Source organism: Chroicocephalus ridibundus, chromosome 19 (assembly GCF_963924245.1).
Source record: "Chroicocephalus ridibundus chromosome 19, bChrRid1.1, whole genome shotgun sequence".
NCBI lineage: Eukaryota > Metazoa > Chordata > Aves > Charadriiformes > Laridae > Chroicocephalus > Chroicocephalus ridibundus.
Window position 1 is genome coordinate 3,440,893 of NC_086302.1, and position 23,438 is coordinate 3,464,330.

Consider the following 23,438-nt stretch of genomic DNA (forward strand, 5'->3'; position numbering starts at 1 on the left):
AACATAAAATTGTTGGCTTTACAGCAAAAAAAAAAATGTGTAGCTATTAAAAGCTTTAACGATTTGAAAGCCAGGTACTCGTTAGGTCAGCAGTAAGACAAATGCACTCCCAAATTCCTTACATTTAAATGTATTCCTGACTAATTTTTCTTGATTTTTCGAACACCAATTTGCTTCTGAAAAGCATCTCAGCTGCTCCGCTCGGCAGCTACAAAGATAACCCCCTCTCCTCTTCAGTGTCCTCTTCCCTTCAACACTGTCCTTTAAGCTGGTGCACAAGCCCTTCCCTCTTCCCTTCCTCCACCTGTTTTTCTGCAGCTGAATTTATCTTTAGGAAAAGAAACGACAAAGAAAAATCGTGTTTCCCATGTTCTGGCACACATTAGCAATTAAGGCTCTAGGGCCCAGTGAGGGGATTTTAATTTGCTTTTAAGTTTTAGGCAGTGAAGTTGATGAAAATCAATAAATCATTAAGTTCACATATTTATAAATAGTTTTCATGCTGCTGTCAAACTGCCCAGATGCAGATAATTGCTGATGCTTTCTGCCTCCTTCGGTTGGCTGTACTTAGTGCCTCAGAAAAACAAACGGGAACGCAAAAAAATCAGGCTCCCAAACAAAATACGCACCAGCCCCGCTCCCGCCTCCCTGCTGCAAGCGTGTGCCCCCCCCGAGACGAGAGCAGCAGCAAAGGTCCGTGGCACTGACAGTGCGGGAGGCCGAGGAGCTGCCGGCGAGGCGGGCAGAGCCCACGGCAGCGGTGGGAGGGCCGGCGCGCACCCCCGGCACTGCGGCGTGGGCAGGACCCCAGCAGCAACCTCAGGGCACCGCCGCGTCCCTGCGTGCCGGGGTGAGAGGGGACCGAGCTGGCCAGGCACACGCACAGCCCGCGGCACGGCCACCGCCCCACGGCACGGCCACCGCCCCGGCGCCCGCCGAAGAGCAACTTGCCTGTCCCGATGATCCTCTCGATTTTAATACTAGCGTTATCCAGCTCTTTGGCAAAGAGGTGCACGGCCTGCATGGGGTCTTCACAAGTGTCCGGGTCGATGTACGTCCTCCTGGTTGGGATTTTAACTGCAGGGAAGGAGGGAAGGCACAAAGAGCGTGTGAGAAAGGCTCAGCGGAGCTCCCGCCCGCCCATCCCAGGAAACGCTCTTGCAGGTTGTCCATCTTCAGGTCTGATGGCAGGACTAACTCGCCACCTTTTTATAAGCAAAGCAGAAGACTCAGCTTTAAGGTTGCTAGGAAATTCCTTGTGGGATAAAATGAACCCAATCGCTCCGCTCCGCTGCCACAACCTCCAGGTTAAAGGACAGCAGCTCCTTCACTCTAGCGCAGCTCCCTCCAGGACTGAGCCTATCTGCCTCCCGCGCTAATCCTGAGTATCCAAATCACCTCCGCTCCCAAGATCTCTAGGAGAGATAATTATAATCATGAACAACAGCCATGTTCCAGGTCCCCTCGATTAGCAGCATGGGCAGCAAAATACCTCCCACAGGCGGCCACCATCTGCTGCACGCCGAGCACATCCAGGAGAACCACGCGGGACGCGGCCGACCCGCTTACAGCAGCCCCTGCAAACAGCCGCCCGCTTGCTGGAGCTTCCTCAAAACCCTAATTCTCATCTCTTGAAAACAAACTGCCAAAACAAGGGCGTAAGCACACGAGCTCTGCCGCTCGCTGGGCCCCTGCAGGGCGCTGCCGCGTCTCCTCCTCGCCCCGGGCAACGGTGGGAGGACGACGGATGTTTTGCACGAGCCGCTCGGCCCATCCAGAACCTGCACACGGGCAAAGGGCAGAGCCAGAGCGCCCCGGGAAGGGGTCACACCACGCACAGCTTCCCTTGCACCCCGGCTCCATCCGCCTTGCCCAGAGCGTGCGGCTGCCGTGCTCCCCTCGCCCTGCACGGAAAACCTTCGGCAAACTCCCACGGGCAGCTCAGCAGCGCGAGGCCCTTCGGAGCCAGGTGAAACGGCCAAGCTGCATCTGAGAAGCAGCACGCGGGCTCTGCTGCTCCTGAAATGCTTCAGGGAGGAACAGAGCATGTGTGCGCTGCACGGGCATATGCCAGGAATCAAATAAACTCATCAATCCTGACATCCGAATTTCCTTTGACAACTGCTGTCTGTAAAATTATTGCTGCTCACTAATCAAGAGTAGCCCCAGAAAACAAAGCTGTATTCTCATGTAGCCGTTTGTGTAAAGCTGATGGAATAATTCATATGCCCCATGGAAAGCTGAAAGCATCCTCCTTTCCTTCAGCACGGCGGTGACCTGTGTCCAGGACGGACACTGGCTTATGAAGGTGTCGAGCCCGCTGTCCCCAGAGAGCCTCGCCGTGCCGAGCCCCCGCTCTGGGATAACGCGGGGTGACAACACTTCAAAAAGCAAGGATTCAGGGCTGCTTTATGGGAAGCTGTGTTATTAATAGCAACAAGTACAGGGATCCCCAAACACAGTCACACTGGCCGCAGCAGCCAGGCTTCACTTACAATGGAAGTACAGCTCCTCGTCCCCATCCTGGCTGGCTTTGCTGTACCCACACTGTCTGCAACGAGAATGAAGACACACACCGTTACCTGGGCAGCAGCCCCTCGCTGGCCGTCAAAGCCTCAAGCGGCAGCGCCGAGGAGCAGAGTCCAGGCCCACGGCATGAGGAGGCTCAGCCCCCTCCCATTCTTAGAGCCAGCGCTGCCCCACGCTCCCGAGACCCCCTGCTGCAGGGGCTGCACCTCGGTCCCCCTCCCCTGCCCAGCCTGGGTGCACGCCCCAGCTCGGCCGCGGCTCCGCTCACCTCCTCCAGACCATCACGCCGATCACCATGGACACCAGCACCGTCAGCCCCGCGATGGCCACCACCGCGATGATGAGGATGGGGTTCTGCTCGCTGGAGGCCACTGTCACTGCGGGAGGGACACAGAGCGGGTCAGCAACGCGCCCTAGGGCAAGACCAAGGCATGGGGCAGCCCCTGCCAGTCCTCCCAGTGCCAGCCTGCATCCCCCAGCAAGGCTGTGGGACAGGCTACGCAACAATTCACATTCTGGTTCCGTTTTAAGAGCTGGAGCTGGTGCAATCAGACCAAGACCAGAGCTGTGGGCACGGATGGAGCACCCCCGGCGCCGCCACACCAGCAGCCCGGTTTTGTTAGCGCTGAGGAAAGGTTCCCATTTATCGGAGGGACACATTAAAATTTATGGCTTACAAATAGTTTTCCTACATCGCATTAATCCCTTCCCTTCCTGCTTTTGCAAACAGGGGTGTTAGAAAGCTACATTCTATATAAAATTTTTATTGGCTTCAATTCATTCTGAAAACGTCTTCTGTGTGGCAAACGGATGCAATTTAAAGCCCTGTTAAACACAATCTGTGAGAGTCGTACAGAGCCAGCCATCTCGGGGCTTTCATTCCTAGCCAGGGCGGGTTATTAAGCTGAAGCCCAACCATCTCCCCAAGCTCTCTTCAGTAAAATAAGATGCTTCTGAATGTTATGAATGGAAACCATGAAAAGGGAAAGCCCCAGCAGATAACACTGACTGACCTTACTCAGCCAAGTGGCTAACAAGCCAAGCGCCTCACGAGCCAGGGGAGCAGCGCGGGTAAGCAGCCGTCTCCTACCTGGGGCACGCATCCCAGGCCAGCCGGAGCTCCATGCTGGCCCTGCCTCCTCTGCCGCAGCCTGTGTGACCGGCCACCCGGGCTCTGCAGCGCCCGCTCCGGGCTGCACAGCTTCGCAGACCCGGGCTGGATCATGTCCCTGAGCAATTACACTGGCAGTGACCGACACTCGCTCCCTTCCAGCACCTGCTCGGTGGCCCCACGAAAGGGACCCGCTCAGATCTGTTCCAGCACCAACACCGCGCCAAGGCAGAGCCACCCCCTGGTCACTCCGGCTCTGCTCAGCAAGTTCTAGGGCAACCCCAGTCAAAGAGCAGAGACTCTGTCCCCAGCCTCTACGCGACAGAGCAGCCAGACACCGGCTGCCCTCACCGACGCCGCGCTGAGAGGAGCGAGGACAGGCACCTCCAAGGCCAGCAGTAGCAACCTTGTTAAAATCAAATATGAAAATGATAGGACACAGGGTAACAGCTTCAAACTGAAGGAGGGTAGATTCAGATTGGATCTCAGGAAGAAATTCTTTGGTGTGAGGGCGGTGAGCCCCTGGCCCAGGGTGCCCAGAGAAGCTGTGGCTGCCCCATCCCTGGAGGGGTTCAAGGCCAGGTTGGACGGGGCTTGGAGCAACCTGGGCTGGTGGGAGGTGTCCCTGCCCAGGGCAGGGGGTGGCACTGGGTGGGCTTTAAGGTCCCTTCCAACCCGAACCATTCTGTGATTCTGTAAAAGCAAGTCCTGGGAAGCACCTGCTCTTAAACCCGGAGCAGCAGAACCAGAGGAACAAATGCTGCTCCACGAAACCAAGAGCATCTGGGGCAGGAGCAGCAGCGTCCCCAGGACTCGTCTCAGAGCTTCACACCTGCAGGTGCCTGTGTGAGAGACGACGAGCCCTGCCGACACTTACGCTCTGCCAGCGTCTCCACTTCAATGCTCGGGCTGTAGTACCCGTAGTCCGGCGAGGAGGATGTTCGGATTTGGAAAATATAGAGGGTGCCAGGCTTCAGGTTATTGACCGTCACGGCTGTTGATGTGGTTTTCACAGTTGAGTAACTTTGATCTCTCTGATCCTGTGAAATAATGAGATACCCGAGATCTAGCCGGGCTGACAGCTGCGCTGCGGAGCGGCCGGAGCACAGCTGTATCTTCGCCTCACCTCTGCGTCCCGTCAGGCCAGTCTATATAAACATAAAACCTTCAACTGAAAGAATACACTTACTAGATGTCTCATTAACAGAAATTACATGGAAAGGTCACGCGAAATGGCAGACGGAGCCCGATGATGCGCTATGAAGACAGGCGGAGGACGAGGTGGTGGGGAGCAGCTGTGCCGTCCCGCACGGCTCCTCTCCTCCCGCCTGCCCCCGCGCTGGGGCTCGGCTGCTGCCACCGTCCGGCCCCTTCCCGCTCCCTGCTCCAGCCCTGGCGTAAACACGCGGGTATTCGCACATGCCGAGTAACCAAAGCTGGCAGGCGGGTTTGCCAAGAGTCCCGTTCCCTGGGATTTTATTCACTTGCCCAGCGACCTACAGATCCCTCTGCTTCGGCTACGGGAGAGGACGACGGGCAGCCCCCCTCCTGCAGCCGGTGAAGGCTCCTGGCCATCACGCCGCTCCCAGGGCCAGGGACGTCGCTGGGAAATGTATTTTCCATTTGATACGCTTTTCCCCTTGAATCTCCACAGTTAAAGTACATCTTTAAAAGCAAAGATTAGGAACTAGGCTGATTTTCACATCAGCACCAAGAGTCTCATTTCAGTGAATAATTGCCAAACTACAGTCAGAATTCCCTACTCAAGCAGGACGTTCCCTCGTTTCACATACCCCGAGTACCTCGTTGCTGCAGCCCATTTGCACAGGAATTACTGTTCCAGGCTTCAGCATTCACCCTCACCCACAGATTCCTCCTTTCAAATCTATCAGATGCTAAAAATCACATTAATATGAATCAGCTTCAAGGTAGCTTGTTTCTAAATACAGAACACCAACATGTCACCTGCACAGTTTGCCTGACATGTAATCAGTTTCATAACGAGCCTGAGCACACGCAGATAAGGTAATTTGCAGAACTGTGTCATAAACTGCATTTATTTTGATTTAGAGCATTGTCCCCGTTCTTTGCCCAGCGGTATTTCTTCTAAAATTCTCAACTCACCGCACTCATCAAATAGCAGCTATTTTTTAAAATTAGGAGACTGTCATAAAAACGTTTGCTTGTGTCCCCTCCCGTGTGGAAGACCACTCACAGCCCACCAAAGTCATGGGTCTGGTGGCCCTCAGTCCTAAACCAGTGAAGACCAGAAGGTCCAACGCTTTCCCAGAACGCAGACTATGAATCCAGGTGTCATCTCGTCAGAGATTTAGAAAGCCCCGTGGGCTTTAGCAGTCCCTGGCTGGCTGGCTAATGGCAAGCACCCAAACCTCAGATTTCTGATGTCCTTGAAACAAGTCATGCAATGTATTAAAAGAAAAAAAAAAAAAAAAAAAAAAAAAGAATGAATGAATGAAAATTATTAGCTTTACTCTTTCTCCCAGGGAGATGTCAACATTAGGAGTGGATGAAATCTCGCTGCACAGATGGGGGGGGAAAAAAAAAAAACAAACCACTAATTAACAAGAACTCTACAAATAATCCAAATTTCCTATAACTTGCATAAGCAGATTGTGTAACACTGTCAGAGGAGACAAGCCCTTGCTGGCCCCCATTTGAAGCGCTCCTCTTGCTGTCAGCTGCCAGTAAAATCTCCACAGCAGCCCCGTACAGCCTTCCCGTGGCGGTGGCTGAGCGCGACCGTGACCGTGACCGTGGCTGCCCAGGGACAGACCCGGCTGGCAAAGGGAGCACCCGGGAGCTGCGCCAGCCCCCAGAGCTTACCTTCTCATAGTACTTGACCTCATACTCTGTGCCGTTGGGGGTCGGGAAGCCCGGCTCCTGCCACGACAAGGAGACGCTCTTCTGCTCAACTTTATCCGTGCGGATGTCGGTGACAGGAGTCGGCGCTGAAAAAGCGGAGAGGAAAACAGCAGGTGACTGCGGCGCTGCTGGGGGCAGAGCGTCCCCGCGCCCTCCCTATGGCCAGTGGCACCCAAACCTGCCCCCCGCCAGCCCATCCCAGGCCTGGGGCAGAGCCCCGGGAACACGCGCAGTGACACCGCGTGCCACCACGCTTCGGTTGCTCTGGTTCTGAACAGCCAAGTGAATGCAACCAGGAGATCACACATTACACGGCATTTTATCTCCGTCCTCACATTCATCTTGGCTGCGAGTCCCACGTCAGCACGAATGCGTTCAGTGGTTACTCCGTTTCTGCTTCTGCCCTGGGACGGCACAGTAAAAACTTGAACAATTTAAACAGCTGAAGAGAACGCTGCTTCTGCAGATACCAGCTCCCCCTCTCTGAATCAGGACTGAAACAAGGCAAACTCCGAGCTGGTGATCATCCAACAGGAGAAAACGGTTGTAAAAATACAACAGCTTTGTAATCTGTGGGCAGCTAGTAATGCTCTGCCCAAAAACAAGAAAAAACACCCTAATTGTACCCTCCACCCACAGTGCCGTGGAGGGGTCTGAGCATTGGCTAACGTCCAGTGCTCCGAACCTGCTGCTAAGGATTTCTGGGCGATGCAAAATACACTTTTTGAGCAGCAAGGCTTGTAGGACATCCCAAGGCTTCTCCAGCCGCCCTGGCACAGGCTCTGCCCCACACCAGCCCAGTGAGCCGGCACCCAGAGCGCGCTGCCTGCCCTGCCCGCTGCCAAACACGCCGGCTCTGCCCCAGGAGCTGGCTGCTGATTTGTAGTTAGCACATGCTCCACGCTCAGTCTTCCTCCCTGGCACGTGTGCTCCCGTTTAGTTCATCTCGCCATGCAAGACGCACTTGCCAACTATTCCCATTTTAACCAGGTTTGGCTCCCTGCGAGCGGACTTCTGCAGCACGGCGCGGGCGGCTCGCTGTCCCCAGCCATCCACAGGCTCTGTGCCTGACACTGACGCCTCTCCTGTCTGCCCGCCTTACCCTGCTGCGCTCATCTCTGCCTTCCCAGAGCCTCCTCCGCATCCTCTCCTCCTCCGACCGCCTTCTCCTGCCTTCAAGCCGCTGAGCAGCGCGCAGCGCCCGTACAGCTCCTGCAGCTGGCACAGGCAGCGGCACTGCCCGCGCCGGGCTCCCCACCTGCAGGCAGCACCCCAGCAGCTCCTCCAAAAGCACCAGCAGAAAGCCAGCTGGACCTGCCAGACCGTCTGCAGCATCTCGGGAGCCAGCCATGGACATGGCATCCCCCGACTGCCCGGAGCAAGGCAGCAGCGGCTGCTGGGGACACGCTAAGACGGCGGTGTCTTTGCTGCAGAGGATGCCATTCAAGACAGACACTAAGTATTTTTTAGTAGGGAAAATAAACTTCATACCTGGTACCTTGATAAAAGCTTCTGTTAGACCCTCTTGGGTCTGCTTTGGGTTGATTAGAGAGAAAATTAGGATTGATTCACAGAAGGGTGGTCCCAGGCCACCCTGGTAGGCACCAGGGGCCAGAACACACCAGGGTGAAGGGGCTGCAGCGACCGAGTCACCCGTTTACACCAGCGGCCCCACGGCAGGCACAGGGAAAGCTGCGCGGGGAACTCAGCGGTTTCCAGCTTGTCCCGCTGCTCCACCACATCAAGGCGTTTGCTGGACCCTGACTATCCCACCGAGACTCCTGCGGAGAGGAACACGTCCCTGGAAAGCAAACTTAAGTATCTGTGAAATTTTGTATTTATTACTTAGCTCATTAATCCCTCCTGATGAAAAAAAGTCCTCCTGATGTTTTATTCATGATGATTTGCTCCTTGATTCCAAGTCCCTTCGGCTTCTGCCAAAGGAGCCAGAGGACCCGAAGGGCAGCCGGGAGCCCCCGCGCTCCGCTCCCCTGCTGCAGTCTGGCTGCGTGTCATCTGACATTTGCAAAAATCATTCTCAGAGTAAATACACTGGCCCCAGAGCTGACCTTTAAGGGGATACTGAATTGCCCACATGTAAAGAAGGGGGAGACAGCTCACGAAGCGCGGCAGAAAGGTTATTAACGCTCCCACCAGGACAAGCAGGCTGCGACCCCCCGGGCGGCTGCACCACGAACCTGCGGCACAAACGCGTGCTGAGGTCTGCCTCCTTCGCGGGGTAAAAGGCAGGACTACAGAGATCCACAGGGGTGCCCGCGGGGCGAACCCCTCCTACGGGAACGCACGGGGCGGGCTGGCAGCTCTCGCCGCTGGGGGAGCGGCATAATCCCCACCACGAGCCCGTGGCCTCCGCAGGGTGCACATCACCCCGCGTCCAACGCCACGGCAAGTGACGCGGGCGCTGAGGCCAGCCTGGCGCTTAACTTGGGTTTCGCTCCCGTAAACTAAGTTAAGTGCTCCTTGCTGTTTTATGCGATTCCCATCAATAAAACATCACACAGGTGCCCTCCTGTATCTCTGCATCTAGCAAATGGACTGAAGAAACCCGCACAAGTCATCCTGGCTGTTAACAAAGCCACCAGGAAAAATCACACTCAGTGCTGGGCTGTAGAGCAGAGCCCACGGCACGTGCCAGAAAAGCAGGCAGGCGCCAGCCTCAAACACGTTTAAAAGGGATTAAAGAAAATCACACAGGCTATAAAGCATTTCACACTGTGAAAAAAATGTGTTTCCTATCAATATTTTAAGCTCCCCTAACATTGCCTCTCTTCCGAAAAAGCAAACATTAAATTATTCACCACTCTGCCTGATTTTACAAACTCCAGGCCGTTGTATGTGGGTTTTAACCAGTGTACAAGCAGAAGAGGCATAAAACTAGAGGTGGGCACCGTGTACCCCTGCTGAATGACCCAAAACCCGACGGGGGCCCGTAGGGAGGGACAAGAGCGCACACCTAAAGCTGGAGCTGGACCGAGGGAGCCCGCAGCCCCCTTTGGTGCCCGGCTGCCTGGGGGAACGCTCTCCCCGCACATTTTCAGAGCTGGGGCAGCAAACAAGAGCAGACCACAACCCGTCGCCGTGCTGTGCACTGCTCCCTGCACGGGGCGAGAGGCCATCGGATGGACAGAGCTTGCCATCGTCCCCAAGCACCTCTGCCACCCTGCAGCACGTACCGCTCGCGGCAGGGACAGCCAGCCTCTCCACTCCGCCACCAGTTATTAACGCCCCAACACAGAAAACGCACTGGGCACCGTCCCAGGCAACTCCTGCCCCAGGGTCCTTCTTTCCAAACCAGCGAAGCGGCTTCACCGGTTACCCTGCAGCTCTTCCAGGCTCGCTTCTCGCTGCCTGGAGGACACGGACCCCAGCAGCGCAGACCCTCGCCCCTGCATCGCCTCGTCCTGTGGCCCCCCCCGCCCCCGTGCTGGCGTCGCCGCGCCAGCAGCAAGCCTGGGCAGCGCAGTCTGCTTCCGAGGACCTCACTCAGCACAAACCCCTTCTCCACAGCCTCAGAAAGGAGAATGCATTTCGGCACTGGCTGCATTATTAATCTGCAACAGATTTAAAAGCCCTTTAAGACAGGAGTCGATCCCTGCCGGGAATATAAATGACATTGTCCTAGAGTGTACATTTACATAGCTAACGCAGCCCTACTCCTGCAGGTAAACAGCTCTGTTCTCTCCTCAAACATTTTTATTTAGTCCCACGCTGGGGCCAGATTAGAAAAAACACAGTATTAATTTTGCGTCCCGCGGACTAAATAGCATCTTTCCTTTTCCCCTGCAAATACAATGAACAACTGCTAATTCCCTCTTGTGACTGCTGAAGGGGAAGGGCAGCGCCAGGGCTGCGCTCAGAGCTATATTTAGAGGAGCAGGGATCTGACAGCTAAATAGGGTCTCGTTTCTTCGTTTAATTTTTCCTCTGAATCTGCATACCTGCAGCCAGAGCTTCCCTGGGGCTGCAGACGACCTCCGAGACCATCGCATCGCAGCCACCGAGGAAGTCACTGCTGCTTCGGGAATCCCTGAAATCTCCCTTTCTCCCGATCCCCGGTCCCATCAGGCACTTCTGTGATGGGTTCCATGCCGGGGGACTCCAGGACTCACTGGAGATGGCAGGCTCCGCAGAGCGGCTCCGCAAGCCACCTGGGGAAGGAGCAGCCCCCGCCTGGCGCTGCCCCCGGGAGGGGACACCTTCACCAGCAAAAAACTCAAGTGTTTCACGAAACTTCCCGAGCCTCAGCTGTTTGGCTAAATCTGAGCTACCATCTGCATCCGGAGACTCGACAGCTCGACAAGAGACATTGATTTTGAACAGATTACGAGATTAATTATGCCATATTCTTCATGCGTATTTCAGTTCCTTCAGGAGTACGCAGTGTTGAGATTCCCGCTTACCCAGGAGAAAAGCTGCATTAAACGGACAAACGGCTGAGGCACGGGTTGGTACCATGGACTTGTTGCTTCCCTCCCTAGAGAGAACGGGGCGCTTGCTGCCCTTCCCCAGCCTCCTGTCCCCAGCTCAGACCTGAAGCTCCAGGCGAGGAGGCAGCTCCCGAGCTCTGGTCCCCCCGCCTGACACGAGCCTCTGGAGGAACAGCTCGTTATTAGACCTCGTTAAGCTCACCCCTCCCTAGCTCGTATGCTGGCTCAGGAATAGCCTGAGCTCAGGAGACAGAAGATCTTCCCAGAGCTAAATCCATCCTTGAACAGCAAAGATCCTAATGAGGAATGACACCTCCACCGAAGAGCAGTCTGCGGCACAGCATCCACCCAACGGATCCACAGAAATTATTACACGAGGGAAGAGAAAGCAACAACGCGCACAAAACCATTTGATCAAACGGTGGGAAAATTATTTATAACAAGATCAAAGTTTAATCTCTTCAGATGAAATTGTTGGCCAATTCCTGCCACGAGGTATGTGAGGATCATCTGTCTCCATTAACTGTGGCTTGGCAAAGGGATTTCATGCAAATTAATAACGTAACCACGGAGGAAGAGACAAGGACACAACAAGCCAGAGCTGATTTTCCCTAGGCACAGCTAACAGCTGAGGAGGGACCAAACCCCTCCGGCCGGCCAGGGGCCCCATCCGCACCGGCAGGCTGGGTGCTCGCTTCCCCTCGCTAAAGAGAAACGTGAAACAAAGTGGAAGGGGACACGTCCAGCGAGAAACTGTGCCACGGACCGGCACAGAAGAGAGAGATGAAATCAATATTTTTTTTTGTTCCCAAAGGATAGCCAATATTTGAATTCTCTATTTTAAAGAGGGGTTTTTGCGACGGGCTGAAAATGTTGCTTCTTTTTTGTGATTTGTAAATTCAAACCGCAGCCGGATCACAAAGCAGAGCCCAGGCTGTCACCACGCTCGCTGCCACCCGGCTGCGAGCCAGCCCGGCGCTGTGGCAGACACACAGGCCACGGGCTGTTGGGCACAGCCAGCTCCCTGCCTCCCCATGGCACCAACCAAACCCCCCCGAGAGCGCTGCAGGGCGGTCTCCATCTCCCCCTCCCGCCCGTGCCGCCCACCACCCCTGAGCACCACGTCTGTGCCACCACGGCAAACTGAGAGGAGTCAGGGCGCCGCCGTCGGGGCGTCGGGCAGGCAAAGCCCGAGGACGGTGCCCACGCCACCTCCAGACCCCGCGTCCTCCCGGTGACAAAGCCATGGAACCAGCCACCGAGCAGACCCACACACCCCAGAGATGACACAGGAGCATAGGACAGCGCAGGCAACCGACTTCTTGGTGCGATGGGGACTCCAAGGGGAGGTTTAGATTAGATATTAGGAAGAATTACTTTACTGAAAGAGCAGTCAGGCACTGGAACAGCCTGCCCAGGGAGGGGGTTGAGTCACCATCCCTAGAGGTATTTAAGAAACGTCTAGATTTGTCACTTCAGGGCATGCTCTAGTGGCAGAGATCGTAGGCTGTTGGGATTTTTTTTGTTTGTTTATGGGGTTGGCGGTTTTTTGGGGTTGTGTGTGTGTGTGTGTATGGTTGGACTCGATGACCTCAAAGGTCCTTTCCAACCATGAAGATTCTATGATTCTATGATTCTAATCAGTCGCACGTGCTACACGGCAGCCATACCTGCAAGGCCGGTGGAGACGTTGACCTCGGCGTACTGCTGCCCCAAGAGCGGGCTGACGCCCGAGACGCCGTTGACAGCCACCACGCGGATGGTGTAGTTGACGTGAGGCAGCAGGTTCACCAGGGTGACGGTCCGGTCCACGAGCCCCGTCTGCTGCGGCAGGAAGCCCACCCCGCTGCCACACTGCTCGCAGCGGCCCCGCAGAGCCGGCGGGCACCGGCCGCACCACAGGCTGTAGGTCAGGTCGCTGCGGCCGCCCGCGTCGGCGGGGGCACTCCACTCCAGGACCAGCGAGGACTGCCGCAGGCTGTAGACCAGGTTCCTCGGGGCAGAGGGTGGACCTGGAAGCAGAGGAGTGTCTGCACAGGCGCCGGGACAGCTGGGCACTGCCTGGGGACAAGGGCAAACCTACAGGTCCCCCGGGAGCAGCAGCACAGGCACTAGTGGCCGAGCAAGAGAGCACAATCCCGGGCAGCCACAGCTCGTGGCAGCACAGGGGGACATGGACACACTGATGCATGTGGCACAGCGGGGACACCGGACAGAGGATCCCGCCGGAGGGACACATTATACACAGCAAGCCAGGGCTCACACAGAGCGTGAGAAGTAGCCAGTCGGACCTGACACCACCCCAGGGCTCGCTGGCCAAGCAGCCGGGAGCCCCGCTGCCGGTCAGACACTGCCCAGCCACGCTCGCTCTCGGGCAAAGCGGAAGGTTCCTCATCACTGTGCAGGCAGCTCTACAGCATCCATCACTGGAGTAGCCGGGGTCCAATCCAATTAACTAGAGGCCATTTAATTAAAATCTGTGAACTATATTGACTAAATGATTGTGCCCTAGTTTTACCGGGGAGTTTTACCGTCTGTCTCATCAGACAGCAGCCTCGGCCCGCGAGCTCCGTGGCGTAGGGACAGCCCCTCATCCCTCCCCACCACGGCAGCACCCTAGCGCAGACTGGGACCCCCAGGGACCTGGACACACCCCCCCCAGGCGCAGCTCCGTGGGCTTGGGCACCCTGGCAGGGGACAGCCCCGGACAGCCTCCTGGGCACCCGCAGGCGCTGCGCTGTGGGACAGACGCAGCATCCGGACCCGTGTTTCCTCGCTTGACAAAGAGACGGCATTTCGGCGAGACATACGTGTGCAGGAGGCAGATGGCGGGTCTGATGGGGACCTGGAGTAGTTCTTCTGGCATGAACAGAACATGGAGGCTTCCTCATGCGTGAAGCTGTGCTCAGGGCAAGGAGAGCAGAGAGGGAGACGCAGGGAAAGCTTGTAAAATCCAGGAAGACAAGCTGAAAAGACAGAGAGAGGGAGTTATGGGAATAACGCCACAAGGTGAATGGGGGACACGTCTGATGACTGATGACTGACTGTGTTTTCCTCTTTCCCGGGACATCCTTTGCCTGCCACTGCCCAGTAGATACCACCCTCCAAGCTACCTTCCCCGAGCACCGGTGTGATCCTGGCACCAAGAGAGACGTGTCTTTGGTTTGACCCGGCATGGACATTCGGGTGCTGTAGCTCTGCACTGACTCTCTCAAGGGGCTGGAGGAACAGTCAGACATCAGCTGGAGCAACGTGTGAAGGGAGCTGGAGGGTCTGGAGGGACACGGGGGACCAGGTGGCTGCAGAAAGATGCAGGATATGGAAAACACGTGGCTTAGGGTTTAGAGTCAGGTGAGCAGAGCAGAAATGATGCGGGAGCCACAGCAAGAGTCAGCAACAGCCCCCAGAGGGGAGGAATATTGAAAACAGAGAAGCTGTAGACCTCATCAGTCACCAGAGGTTCACATACAGACGCAAGAGCCACACGGCCACGTCACTGCCAGCCACAGCTTTATCACCGCGGATTATACAGAAGTCACAGTGAAGTTAAACAACAGTAGTATAAATTAGCTTTTACAGGCCGCATACAGGCCTCCCTTATCCTTTGAAAAGAACCCTTGATACACAAACAAGTAATTCACATGTCACTCAAGGATTTGATTGATCTTTACTACAAGCAGCAGGCAGCCCACAGGCAGCACCCCTAGCAGGACACCCAGAGGCTGGTGCTGTACAAAAGACTTACCACTTTACAAAAGCAACAAAAAAGAGGCTGCAAAACTCCACAGAGCTGCTTGCAACAGCTTCAGTTTGACCCTAAAACGTCTGAAAAGGAAGCAGCCTGCAAAGAAACGTGCGTCCGTCATTGCCGTGCACCCCTCCTGCCTGCGCAGTGCTCCCCTGGGCTGGCAGCCCCCCCGCGCGGAGCCGGGACCCCCCCAGGGCCAGCCCCAGGGACAGAGTTTGTCTCAGCTGGTTTTTCGACCCCAACAGAACCACTCGTGTTTTCCTTGGCTTCTTCGTCTTCTCGGCGTGGTGCTGCTGTCTGCTGTCCCTTCATCAGGTCCCTGAATATTTAAACTTAATCACTCGTAAAGTTCCTAGATGAACAGCTCCACTAACGCAGTCCCCTCTCTTATCATTTTTAAGGAGTTGGCTGCTGAGACTGTTCCTTTTAAAGCAGATTATTCCAGTGCACTCCGGTTCATTAATTTTTAGCGTGATATAAAACTGGCAGCTACGGCTGTGATCTGAGGACAAAGCGCTAGACGCAGCACAGGCTGGAAAGGACTCTTCCCTGGGATGCTGAAAATGGGTGAACTGTTTAAGGGGAGATTATTTAATTTACCGCAAAGTCTTTAGAAATTGAGCGCCCTGCGGTCACCGGTGGGGAGGGAGCGGCAGCACCGTGGCTGAGGTTTGTGCTCCCAGCGGTCCCTGCCCGCCCCGGCCGCTGGCACACGACACACAGCAGCCCGGCAGAGCTGGGAGCAGCAACACACAGCAGATATTTTTGCTTTTCTTACATTATACATAAAACCTTTCAAGAGCTGCCTAAAAGCCTTGCCTCCTTGCCAGACAAGATCTTGTTCTGTCGTGTCACCCAGCGCAAGCAAAGCCTGCAGAAAGCAGCAGATTGGGCCCCCTCAAGCCCATTTCAGTCATGCCGAAGTAATGGGGAGAGACTTCCTTCTAACTGGAATGGAAATTGCAACTTTCAAACATTACATTTCTATAGAAAAACTGAAGAGTTAAATTGTTAAAATGGAGAATTAAGAAGTCCATACCTTTTCAAAATGAGGGAACCAAAATTAGCAGACTCTTCCTGGGCCCCTCTTGGTTGTGGTTCCTACCTGACCTGGACAAGATAAAGCATCTCCGCGCGTGCTGCAGTCGGCCAGACACAAAGGGCAGCCTCATCACCGGTGACCGAGCTGGACATGGGGACCCCGCAGTGGTCACCAGAGAGGCAGGGGTGTTTGTCTGCCCAACCTGCCCGCCATGCTGGCACTGGGCGAGACCATCCACGTCCCAACGTCCCCGTCGCTCTCGCTGGCTGCAAGGGGAACCCAGGCACCGCCAACAGGTCAAGGTCTGCCGGGCTGCTGGAGCATCCTCTCCTGAGAGGTGCTGCAGGAGGGATTTCTAGGAAACTACGTGTTTCTAGGAAGAATTATTGATGTTTGCTCCTTGATCTTGCAACAGCTGCTGCCAGTATGGGACCAGAGAGCCTGCGCTCCTGTATTCACCGCTCCTGCCTCACAGCCTGCACGCCTCCCGTACCAGATAAAGCTAACCTTTAAAAGCGTGGACTTGACAAACACAACAGAGAAGTAAGATTAAGACGGAGAGCCACAATGCATAATAAATGTCATTCCCTACCTAGGGTGCTAGATAAAACAGGAAAAACTAGCACGTGTTTAAATTACTGCCAAAACTTCCAGCTTCCTCTTTATATTTGAGAAATCAAACCAAAACTAATGTGACCTTCATATAATGGAGACGTGGCTTGCTTTTTCCTTTAGGTAGGCAGCACTGGCCACGACACAGGGCAGAAACATCACCAGCAGGTCGCTGAAGGTCCCAACGCCCCGCAGGCATGGGGCACAGCAGAAGCCTTTGAGCCCATCCTACCGCACCGGAGGCGGCGGCCAGGTTTCAACCACAAAACCCAGCACCGGCATTGAGCGCTTGGAGGTCTCTGCTGAAAGAGCCACCGACAGCGAGCGGAACACGTGCTGCGCCCAGCCCCAAGAGGCAGAGAGCGGGCAGACCCCACACCCCGCCGTCCCCATGGGCTGGGGACAAGGTTTGAACTCCCCCAAACGCTCGAGCGCTCCCTCCCGGCCCTGCAGAGCGGTGACCCGAGCGCACGCCCAGAGCCGGGGCTGGTGCCACCACTGAACCGGCCCTTCTCCCAGCAGCTGGAGGACACGGGGACACCTGCACCCCGAGAGCGGAGCTGGGACGGGGGCTCGGGGGCTTTGGTGCCGCACATCGACTGCCGCCTCCGTCCGCGGCAGGTCCGGCTCATTCCTCCCTGCGGGGAGAAGCCCATCTCGTTACGGCATCAAAGCCCGAACGCTGGCGCGAAATTCCTGCTCGCACCCTCTGTCAGGCAGAACGGAAAAATCAATCTTGTTTACAAACTTGATGGGACCTGAGCACCAAACCCAGAGCATTCTGCCGCCATTCCTCAGATGTGAAAGCGAGCCTGACGGTCACAGGAATTTGACATCTCATCGTAGGAAATTGAACATTTTCAATTAGCAGCATCTTTCAGGCTGTTCCTCCCTGTTTTCTAATAGCTAGAAGCAAGTTTACACAGGTGTCTGTCAGAAGGTATGGCAGTTAGTGACAGTACGAAGTGCTGCAATTTGCATTTCCCAGAAACACTGGTACCAGGACCCCGCGTGAGCCCGTCCCCCGCGTCCCCCGGGCGCAGCTCAGCCTGGGGGTTACTCGTTCATCTTGTTCCTTGGGTGTCTGAATCTTACACTTGAGAACAAAAGCGCCCCAGCACATGTGATGCATCATGTGTGCACCTCCGTTTCTTTTCTCGGATAAACTCCCACCCTCTCCCACCTCATCCTACAAGTGTTTTTCTTGGTCCCCAGCTGGTTTAGGTGTCCCTGTTATTTCGCAGTGCTCATTTTTGCAGCGGGTATGTGACAGCTCTCAAGAGATCAGGCCATCAATTTATAGAATGAAATTCTCTTTTTTGTACGCTGTCTTCTATCCTATTCCTTGTCCTCTGGTACTACCGCAACTTAATTATTAAATAATAAAATTCAATAATGCATTCTCCTAGAGCAAAAGAGAAGCAGCCGGATGGGTCAGACAGATTAATTGCCTCTCTCCAGCTCCATCATCGCTGCCCACACAAGCTACTCCCTGCTCACCAGGCGTGCCGTAGTCATTCCTCTGACAGAGAGAGCACATGTTCCCTCCTTGATATAACACTGTACGCACACACCACCAAACTAGTAGCAGAACAAGCAACATTGATTTGTGCCGCAGCTTGGCAGATTACCCGGCACGAGGCACCCACGGGAAGGGTTTCTCTTACCGACCCTTCTGCCGCAGCTCCTCGGACAAGAGCGGATGGCTCTCCCGAGAGCAGAGGGCAGCGTCCTCTCTCACGCCCAGTCTGTGCCACAGGGAGAGCGGGAGCAATTGAGGATGCAGAGTTGAAAAATACATGGTTTCCTACTCAGATGGCACGGGACACCTTTCATTTTCCCTCCGCAGCAGTTCAGACATCTCCATCTCCCAGCATCACGAAGCCTACCAACTAGATTTTCCCACCAGGGGCTCGTAGGCGTAACCTCCCTCTCCAGCCAGCCACAGCTCCAAGGATGCTGAAGCTTCTCCTCCGCCAGCAAGGGTCTCAACATCCGCCAAGCCACTGTCAGCTGCACGTCCAAGTTTGGGCTTGAAAAATGGCAGAAGAGATCCTGATCAATCGGCAAAAGGGCATCGGAGTTTGAGCAGCTTTATCTTGTTAATCGATGAACAGTGATTAGAAGTGACTCACTGCGTGCATCAAGCAGGACAACCTGACTGCGGGACACAGGCTGCGCAAGCTCCAGGGTTGAGAGTTGCAGTTCAAGTGAAGCACGGCCAAGATTTTGCAGCAGTAAAATGAAGTTATTAATCACCCGGCAGCATTTACCAGCTGGTCACCAGCCTTTTACGTCAACTGTTGCAGTGATGGGTATCTCGAACAATTAAGTTAACCTTTGTTTTCTTTTTGACGTATGGAAACGTTAACCACACTGACAAGCAGGAAACTGGGACAGAGCCAGCGTGTGATTTGCACAAAGTCACACAAGACAAGCAGGACCAAGAAGAGGGCTCGGGTCTCTGGAGGTCCGCCCAGCGCAATGACTGCACAACCAAAGGCAGAAGCTGACCCTTAGGGACTCCCAGCTTTCCTCTGCAAAGGCTCTGCATGTTGGCTTGCACACACACACCGAGAAAGAAATGGGCTTTTAACCAAATAAGACCAAAGACTGAGATAATAAGAGAACCAAATAAGACCAAAGAGAGATCCCCTTCTACTCTGCTCTCCTGAGACCCCACCTGGAGTACTGTGTCCAGCTCTGGCGCCCGCAGCGCAAGAAGGACATGGCCCACGAGGAGGGCCACAAAGATGTTCAAAGGGCTGGAGCCCCTCTGCTGTGGGGACAGGCTGAGAGAGCTGGGGGGGTTCAGCCTGGAGAAGAGAAGGCTCCGGGGAGACCTTCCAGCCCCTTCCAGTCCCTAAAGGGGCTCCAGGAAAGCTGGGGAGGGGCTGTTTGCAAGGGCCTGTAGCGACAGGACGAGGGGCAATGGTTTAAACTAGAGCAGGGCAGGTTCAGATCAGACATGAGGAAGAAGTTCTGTACACTGAGGGTGGTGAGACACTGGCCCAGGTTGCCCAGAGAGGGGGTGGAGGCCCCATCCCTGGAGACATTCAAGGCCAGGCTGGATGAGGCTCTGAGCAACCTGATCTAGTTACAGATGTCCCTGCTGACCGCAGGGGGTTGGACGAGATGGCCTTTAGAGGGCCCTTCCAACCCAACACACGCTATGATTCTATGATTGAGACCTACTCCAGCCACCTCTTGGAGAGGCGCAGCTCTTGCTAGAGTTCTCCCATGTTAAGCTCAACGCAAAGCGTCTGTCCGTAGCGCATCCCCTCCCCGCAGCTTCACACGCAACCCTGAGAGCAGAGCCCAGCGGCACCGCGCTGCTGGAACCGCGGCGGCAGCAACTCGCCTCCCAGGGTAAAGACGGTCTTCTTTAGAAGAGCAGACAGCCCGGGGGAGCCCGCGAAGGTGCAATGCTGTAACTTGGCAAGTTTAAAGGAAATTTCCCCCTCCCTCTGGCACCCGCGGCGGCGACTGCGCGCCTGGGGCCGTGTCGCTGTGGCTGTGCGAGCGTCCGGCTGCTGCGCACAACCTAGGTGCATCAGCTGCAGAACCTTTTGTAAGTTATGCCCCGGGTTCCAGCAGACAAATGCGAGCATCAGTATAGAAGCATTCACCAACACCAACCCAGACACATCGCAGGGTCCAGTAAAACCAAAAATCCATTTCCTGCAGCTTAACGCGTCTCTGCTAATTAAAAAGTGTTCATCATTTCACAGAGAGGGAGGGGCCGAGACCTAAGTAAATACTGAAGCTTAGCATAAAATATTACGAGAAGAAGCACAGATGGAAGATTAAATACCAGGCTGAAATTGCTTCATAACATGGATATAGGAATAAAGCTACTTAACCCAGACAACTTCACGTTAATGTTAACACAAAAATCAGGCAAACCCCATCAGACATACTTCCTGCACATCTCCACAGCTGGAAAAAACATGCGTGTTTGCACGTGTTCCCGTCCCCCCCTGCCCAGTCACGCTGTGCTGTGCCGCGGACAGGGAAGGACTGGCCTGAGGATCCCCCCCAGGGTGCAGTTCAGGAGGACCGTTTTAAGGACCGTTTTAAGATGCTGCTCCGGGTCTGCGCTTCTCAGCCCACCCACACAAAAGCAGTGACAGACCCCGGCACGGCCTCCTCTCACCTTCGGTCACGGCCCCCCTTCCCCTCCTGGACCTGGATGTGGATATGGACCAATGCAACTCTTGCACATGGGCCCCCGACCCACACCACGCACGAGAGATACCGCTTCCTAATGCGGATGTTATTAATGATGGGAGGGAAAGGGGGAAAGGGAAAAGGGGGAAAGGGAAAAGGGGGAAAGGGAAAAGGGGGAAAGGGAAAAGGGGGAAAGGGAAAAGGGGGAAAGGGAAAAGGGGGGAAAGGGAAAAGGGGGAAAGGGAAAAGGGGGAAAGGGAAAAGGGGGAAAGGGAAAAGGGGGAAAGGGAAAAGGGGGAAAGGGAAAAGGGGGAAAGGGAAAAGGGGGAAAGGGAAAAGGGGGAAAGGGAAAAGGGGGAAAGGGAAAAGGGGGAAAGGGAAAAGGGGGAAAGGGAAAAGGGGGAAAGGGAAAAGGGGGAAAGGGAAAAGGGGGAAAGGGAAAAGGGGGAAAGGGAAAAGGGGGAAAGGGAAAAGGGGGAAAGGGAAAAGGGGGAAAGGGAAAAGGGGGAAAGGGAAAAGGGGGAAAGGGAAAAGGGGGAAAGGGAAAAGGGGGAAGGGAAAAGGGGGAAAGGGAAAAGGGGGAAAGGAAAAAGGGGGAAGGGAAAAGGGGGAAAGGGAAAAGGGGGAAAGGGAAAAGGGGGAAAGGGAAAAGGGGGAAAGGCTCTGTGCTAGCATGCCTATACCAGTGCCTGGCAAAGACCACGGCTGTGGGTCGGCTCCTCCACATGCGAGCGGGATAAACCCCTCACTGGCTGTGGAGGGCGTTCGCTGTCTCAGGGGCGAGCTCCACGCTTACCCCTCCTTGCTGTCTGGTGTCATTTTCATCATATTGGAGTTTGTTGGTTTGTTTACACCCTCCTCAGCATTTAGTCCTAATGCTTTGGATGGGTTCTGCCTTTCACCCCCCCCCCCCCCCCCCCCTTACCAAACTGTCTCAGGTCAGCTTGTTGACCCACAAACCTTGCAGATATCTTCGAAGAAAGAAAAAAAAAAAACCACGAAGGACACTGCCTGCGTTAGCACTATTGAACTTCTTCGTGTTGCTGAACTCCTGCAGACAGCAGAAGAGCCACGTGCATGCCTGCATGAATCAATAACGCCTGCAGTTTCACTCAAAACGCCTATACAGTCATTTATAATTAACACTACAACTCGGTCGTCTTCCAAAATCAATTCCTTTCCATTTTTTTTTCATGAAATTGCATTTGACAAAGTTCATCTGCTTTTAACTTGTGTTAATTTTCTCTGCTGAAGCAGGCATTCATAAAAACGCTACTGAGGAAAGGCAGCAGCTAGGGGAAACACGCCGCCAGCACCCCACGACACAGCCCGCCAGGCAACGGCACACGCCATTTCTCCTGTCTCCGCAAACTCGCCGTTACCATCGGCCGTATAAAATACGCAGTGGTTCTCAACGCATCTCTTGCAGGAGCTATTGCTACCGCTGCCCCCTCCCTGGACCAGGCTGGCACATCCAGCCTCCATCCAACTTAATTCCATTACCAAGTCACCGGTTATTGCATTCCAAACTCTTCACCAACGCTTAAGAGGAGAGGTGCTCGGCAGGAGGGAGAGGGCAGCCGGCCCCCAGGGGAAGGGGAGGATCAGGGGAGCGGGTACCCCAGAAGGACGGCTGTCAGCGAGCGCTCGCAGACAAGGACAAGTTGCCCAAATCCAGACAGGGCACCTTGTGCAAAACACACCGACAGAATAAGGTTTCAGGGGCGTATTGAGCCGGTGAAAGAGCCTTGTCAACAAATGTCCTCGGGAAATAGAGAGGCTCCTGCCCTCCCCTTACATGCTGGGTTTGCAATCTTGCCTTGTCTTATTGCAAAAACTGTAATCAATACCTTGCAGGCGGAGAGCGATGACGCTACAGAGCCCCACTGTGAGGAAGGGAAAGAAATCATGTCCAATCTCCGCGCCTGTGCAAGAGGGACAGCGTCAGCGCGAGGGAGCGATCAATACTGGCACGGGATCGGGTCTCCAGCTCCTCTTACCTCGGTACCCGGCCTGCCAGCACGGGTATTTCAGGCTGCGCCACTCAAGAGAATTCAAAGGCAGCTTGTCTTCCACAAAGTTGGTTTTTTTTTTTAATAAGTGGTTTTCAATAATACTTTTCGGCAGCCTACAGTCCAACACGTTCCCGGCCTCTCTGAAACCTTTAGGACAATGCTACTCTGTAATTTCTGCCCTTGTTAAATAATTTGAAGAGCACTGAAATGAAAACCTATGTCCAGAGGCTAGATCTTTGTGCATCGCCAACAATGAGCTCTTAATAGCTGAAATTAAATTCAGTGATTTAGTCCAGAAGAAAATTAAACACCCAAGGATATTTAGCAAGACAGTCTTGAGATATCGAAAAGAATGCATTTGCTTGAATTCAGCGCTACAGCAGTACTGAACGGAACCTCATCACTATTTATGCGGGCATGTTCCTCAAGGACACACTAACGTAGGCACATCCCCTGAGCCAACGGCAATTTACTGGTGTCTCTTCCAGTTCCCTGATGCATCTACCAAACGATCCCCCGCGAAGGACTGAGTGACCTGCATCCCACACGCACCCTGCTCCTGCCAAGGGCTTTCTAGCGCACAAACTCCCTTAGCCGTGGGCGAGACACATTTCCCCCTGTGTTTCAGCAGAATAACCAGCACGTCCATCTAGCAGCCAGGTATCTATACCCTTAAGCCTGACAAGAATTCTGCAAACGAATGGTGATGCTTGTAATTTTCTGAGTAGTTTCCTCTAAAATTAAGTGTCAGAGAGTAATTTGTGTCTGGCTCTGCCACAATTTCCATAGCCATAATTATTTCAGACACACTGTAAAACAGCAATATAATATGCAATCCCGAATAATAAATATCTCCAAGCTTGATCATTACTCCAAAAAG

General features: G+C 54.6%; 1 protein-coding gene across 1 annotated transcript in view; it reads right to left on the reverse strand.

Annotated features, from left to right (window-relative positions):
- EPHA10 (EPH receptor A10) overlaps window positions 1-23,438 on the reverse strand; it is a 43,268-nt gene that overhangs the window by 9,497 nt on the left and 10,333 nt on the right. The window contains exons 4-10 of the mRNA XM_063355825.1: window positions 13,782-13,937; window positions 12,642-12,983; window positions 6,485-6,609; window positions 4,518-4,680; window positions 2,798-2,906; window positions 2,496-2,551; window positions 952-1,077 (exon numbers count right to left, since the gene is read on the reverse strand). Of these exons, the coding sequence (XP_063211895.1) occupies window positions 952-1,077; window positions 2,496-2,551; window positions 2,798-2,906; window positions 4,518-4,680; window positions 6,485-6,609; window positions 12,642-12,983; window positions 13,782-13,937 (1,077 nt within the window). The remainder of the gene's footprint in view (window positions 1-951; window positions 1,078-2,495; window positions 2,552-2,797; window positions 2,907-4,517; window positions 4,681-6,484; window positions 6,610-12,641; window positions 12,984-13,781; window positions 13,938-23,438) is intronic.